Source organism: Ylistrum balloti, unplaced genomic scaffold, assembly GCF_031769215.1.
Source record: "Ylistrum balloti isolate Yb309-2 unplaced genomic scaffold, AGI_CSIRO_Ybal_v1 Utg369724, whole genome shotgun sequence".
Lineage (NCBI taxonomy): Eukaryota > Metazoa > Mollusca > Bivalvia > Pectinida > Pectinidae > Ylistrum > Ylistrum balloti.
In genome coordinates, this window is record NW_026781942.1 from 3,038,693 (window position 1) to 3,044,274 (window position 5,582).

The 5,582-nt window shown below is 36.3% G+C and overlaps 1 protein-coding gene across 1 annotated transcript; it reads left to right on the forward strand.

Annotated features, from left to right (window-relative positions):
- Positions 1 to 739: 739 nt before the first annotated feature.
- On the forward strand, positions 740 to 3,611 carry LOC132565455 (keratin, type I cytoskeletal 9-like). The gene is made up of 4 exons (XM_060230095.1): positions 740 to 969; positions 1,496 to 1,653; positions 2,422 to 2,663; positions 3,132 to 3,611. Exons 1-4 carry the CDS (start codon positions 740 to 742, stop codon positions 3,609 to 3,611), a joined length of 1,110 nt encoding a protein of 369 aa, XP_060086078.1.
- Positions 3,612 to 5,582: the final 1,971 nt, after the last annotated feature.

Here is a 5,582-nt window from a genome sequence, read left to right on the forward strand (position 1 = left end):
TTCGTTATCTGAACTGCCTATGATCGTTTTCAAAGTATAAAGAACTTGTATCCTCTAAGAACTTAAAAGTAAAAAACACTGGTAAAACGAAATCAAAACTTTTGTATACAATTCCATGACCATAAGTCGATATGCTGTTGTAAATATTCGAAAATTTCTGGGCTGCGCCAGATTTCAAAATATACTTCTTATCTTTTGTACTAAGCAAATAGGTTTGCTGTAATATCATATTTATTGAACAGGTCAAAGTTGTACGTAATTCGAAAGCTTGGGTATATACACGTGTCCTTACACCTAAATGTCACCTGAATATCTATGTACACGCGTAGATTGTACAAGTACTCCCATCAGCGCTGTCTTCCGCCTTCCGGCATTTTACTCCCTGGAGGAGAAATATGACATGAAGTTCTAAAACTGCCGAAGCGCAGCAGGAAGTTGCCGGAAATCTCTTGTGATGTGTGTTGTTATTTCTGGATAATGTGACGTCAGAACTTATGCAAATTTATCTCTACATACACACCTATATTTCGTCTCCCGAAAAAAGGAATTATATTCGTAGGATATTGCGAAAACGTACCTGTGATCTTAACACCATAACCAGCACAAGTCCGATGAAACATTAACGCTTTGGTTTACATTGAAACATGTCAGATGTCCCAACAGAGTCTGTCTTAGTTAACTCGTAACATTTATTGTTTAAACATTTCTATAATTTATTTGATTGCAAACCAGATTCAAGATGAATGCCGGAAAACTCCTTATATTACTTCTTTTCATAATGTTGGTTATGTGGTATACTGCAATCTGGTCTTTAGTTCTTAAAGTGCGAGGAGACACTGATATTGCTGATTTCACCGTGGAAACCATTCAACATAACGACAATTGTCTACAAAAATCGAAAACAGATGATAGACTTCTGGTTCATTACGTTATGAAAGTCTACGGAACCGACAGCGTCATTGAGTCAAGGTGTGTATTTTGCTTGTTCTTCTATCACATAAGTTATTGTCGTGGTTTTGAATTTGCATGTATAATAGCACAAAATATGTAGTTTCTTATAAACAGTCATAATGACGAGTCAAATTGACGCATTCAATATCAATATCAAAACCAGTCATGAGGAATAGAATAACTAAATCGTTAAACCTGAGAATTATTTTGCAAATCAAGAACATTTCTATATATCAGTCTTATTTACGAATTTCCAATGGCACCTCCGTTATCATTGACAATCGCTGATAATTTCTGAAGAAATCACACCTGTTTCATCAATACCTTATTTCAGAAGATACTACTATCAGGCTATAACTTTACTTTTCTTCTGTGCGCACTGTTCTGCTTAATGTGGCCACATACATTTTACATTTGCACCGATATTGAATTTTGTTTAATACCGGAAATCCGATAATTTGTAGAACTTATCAACATTTTTTTGGGGAACGTAGATTAACAATAATGTTACTTATCCCCATTTTTACTTTAAATAATTTATTAGGACGAGTGAGGACTCTCCATTTATCGTTCACCTTGGCCAATTTGTTGACATTCCAACCCTGGAACGAGCTTTGTATGACATGTGTGAACAGGAGTCAAGGTCGTTGATAGTTCCCCCGTCACTAGGATACGGACTTAAAGATAGTCACACCAAATATGGTAAGTGTTCTATTTAATAAATTCTCTCCTATGACACGTCTGAAGTTAGACATAGTCAAATAATTGATGATCAAACATACTGGACTCACAAAATTGCAGTTATGAATTTCCAATTCCTGGTAGACATATTAATGCATTAACACAATGCGCTGTGACGTCAAGATATCTGTTTTTGGCGATTTAGAGAAAAAAATTTGTGTATGGATTAATGACGGCGAGATTGTGCTGTTTGAATTCAATATTACTAAGCAAATAAGTGTTCGTAAATCATGTAATGATTTGTGTCAGATTTAGAAACCAACATAATGAGTGATCGTTCTCGGAAAGTGAATTTGTTTTCAGGGTTTTTCTCCATGTGAACAATCAGTATGTGACATTTTGGCCAGTTTCCATGTACATATTGGTGACTATCTCACTGAACAACATAGGGGAGGCATGCCATTCAGAGAAATAAGGGTAAAGCGTCCTGACAAATGACACAATCACGTCAGCACAGACCATTATTGGTTGTCATTGTAATTGATACATATGCGAGATATAAGTCAACCAGTGTTGATATTAATCTGAGAAATAACACAGAATTCACTGAGCGTTGCTTTGAGTAGAGCTGTGGTTTATTACAATAACACAACAAAGGAGAAGTTGAGCCATCTCTTTGCTAAAGATATAGCGTTTCTTACGTCGTTACCTTATTGGATGGTTGGTTGGGGTTTATGGAAGGTCTACTATGACGTAACATAACAAAACTATCAAATATTGTTTTTACAGGTAACTTGGTACCCGGGAACTCTACATTACAGTTTGTGGTCACCTTGGTAAAAATATTTACTAGAGAAGAAACTGACCCCAAACAAGACACAACCGACCAGGTAAAGTTATCAGAAGACAATTTAGAGAATAAAGACAGAGAAACAACAGAAAGCAATGGCCGGGAGACGGATCTTAAACAAGGAACAGCTCAGAATGAGGCAGATGCTACAAAACAAAAAGACAAACAAATTGTTGGAAATGTAAGTTGATGTGTGGTTCTGAATCCTGAATTAAAATTTTGTCGAAAACTTTTATGAAACTAATCTGTAAACCACGTTAATTTTCTTATATATATATGTAATGCCCGAAGTAATACTAAGTGGCACTTTCTTCAATATTTTACACAAAATAAAAATCTTATCGGGTAAGTATATCACATAATGTTAGGCTCTGGTCATATCACAGCTTTGTTCATCGCATATTAATAATGTATAAGAAATATGATTTAATGAATAATAAACAGTAATGTGATATTGCTAAACTTTTGACGGTTTTTGTACCAATCTTTGAATCTCATATTACATTTTTCCTGAAATCAGCAGGTTGGAGTTTGTGAAAGTTTAATCAACCGTCCATTCAGGCCTTGTTCGCACTGTTCGGCCAGTGAAATAATTATGTTGTGTTACATGCTTAAAGGTAACCAATGATTGCCTTTTCCTATTCCACAGGTGATACATGATGCCGTGAAAGCGGTTTTCACAAGTAAAAGCGGAGAAGGACTTGCCGGAATGGCCAAACAGATGTTAAGTGGAGTGATGGGCGGCGGCGGCGGCGGTGGCGGTGGAGGGGGAGGGGGCAACGGTATGGCAGCGATGATGGGTCAACTAGCGGGGGCCATGGGCGGAGGCCAAGGGATGGAAGGACTAATGGGCAAGCTAGCTGGAGGTATGGGTAATGTTGGGGAAGGAGGAATGGATAGTATACTAGGTAAACTCAGTGATATGATGGGACAGGACGCAGACGGCAAAGATGGCCTAGCGGCCATGATGAAACAGCTCGGAGGAGAAGGCGGTGGGTTAGCTGGTTTGATGGGACAACTAGGCGGATCAGGATCGGGCGGGCTGTCAATAAATGGTATCAACGACGCACTGGCAAAGATGGTTAAAAAGAATAAGGAAAGAAGAAATAGGAGAAAAACCGAATTATGAGACAGCATAATTTAATGCAACATAGTTATAACGACATACTGTATACGAGGAAATATTCGCCCTATTTTCGCCCTCACATCAAACATCTGTCTCTGCCCAGTGTTAACTTCGCCCTAGAAGCATTATAACATATAATTCAGCTTTAACTATAAAAGACTAAGTGAAATATTCCCGAATACAGTATTTCCTTGAGATGTTACGGAGTGTAAGTCGATATTTATCGCGTTTTCACGTTATCGCGTGGTTCATACCGGCATGGTGATATTTCTTCCTCACAACTCACGTAGTTGTTTTTACGTTACGTATACGATATTTGTTTCCGAAAATAGGAAGATGAGACATTTGGATATATACCCTGTTGTAAAGTGTTCAGGGTAATTGATGAGTCTAGATTCCAGATATATACCCTGTTGTAAAGTGTTCATGGTAATTGACGAGTCTAGATTCCAGCCGATTCCCGAATAGCAACATACACATCCGTGTATATCTACATAATACAAAATTACTTTTGAAACAATCGATAAAAATCTGTTTTAATTCTTGTTCAGATTCTATTGATTTAAGTACAAATGTACATGATTGTTATATCTATGTAGAATACTGAATGTTTTATAGGCCTTTCACTAATTAGTTGCACATATGTACACGTACGAAGTCCAATGTACAACAAATATTGAAGATCTATGTTTTAACTAGAGTTTGGTTTCATTTGATTCAAGTACAAAACGTATGAGATAAGTATGACTTTGAATAGTTGATTACTTCCTGTGCCAGAATATAATATTTTACTGTAAGTGACTGGTACTCGCATGTTTGTATTATTTGTGCAAGGTATGTTCACGCCTCACGACTTTCATTTCAAGGTAATAAGCAAAATCAAACGTGTTGTGTTGGTGAATAATATTCTGTTTCTCAGGAAGATTTACTGTCTACTTTAGCACTGATCTGTCAACCCACGAGAATTACTAGGTTTAATATTTATATAATGTCCGACTTTATTCAAATTGAAGTACCAACATTGTGTCTGTATGTTTTGCCATTTTGATTATTAAATAAATAAATCTGTTCATTCAGATTTCTGATTTTGTGATGATGTTTGTAGCTGCGAATTCCTTTTTTCTGTACTTTTCCCGCCCCTTCTACCAACAAATTTAATATCGTACATCAGAAAGTTTTGTATGATAGCGCTGCTCTGACGAACATTTTTTGTCCGGAATGTGTTTTTTAATTATTTTTTTTCACATTCATGAGATGTAAGAGGGCCGAGTATTACTGTACATTATTTTAATATTTTGATGTTGTATGATTTCTATACGAATCAAACCCGGATGTACGATATAACAGAAATTATCTTACCCAGAAGGCATTTACGGGTGTCCAAGTGATGGATTGATGTACAGGCCGAATCGGTCACGTGACTATACAGACTGTGACATCCCATTCAGGAAGAAATAACGTCAGTTATGATACAAAATGTTCCTGTATTGGATATATAAGATATAAAGATATACACTCACACGTGTTACAATATAGGTATATAGAGATTTTGATGGCTGCACGTAAACCATTTTTATATCAGGCTGGTAGGCAATATTTTGACTGATTCCATAGTACACCCGCAAACGTTAATACACGTTTGTTTATCGTTTTACTACGTGTCGACATGATGTCCTGCAGATGAGAGAGCAAAGTCCTTGTTTAGTAGATAGAGTCATGGATGATCAAACCAGATTCACCCTGTTTGATTCATGTCGTTGAATACTGTTTTCATTCAAACACATCAAATTATTCTTCAAGACAAAGCTTTCTTTAAATCTCTCTTGGAATAAATTTATTTTCACTGCAAATGCTCTAAATAGATTGATCAAAATGAGTAAAAATTGAACATCAACACTCTTAAAATACTCTAATGGCTATTTCTTCCCCAGTTGTTCCTTAACCTTAACGCAATTCACTTATGGGTAATTGATA

Coding starts and splice junctions, on each gene's coding strand:
- LOC132565455 (XM_060230095.1), top strand. CDS start 740: ATGAATGCCGGAAAACTCCTTATATTACTTCTTTTCATAATGTTGGTT. Junction 970..1,495: donor GACAGCGTCATTGAGTCAAG/GTGTGTATTTTG, acceptor ATAATTTATTAG/GACGAGTGAGGACTCTCCAT. Junction 1,654..2,421: donor AGATAGTCACACCAAATATG/GTAAGTGTTCTA, acceptor TTGTTTTTACAG/GTAACTTGGTACCCGGGAAC.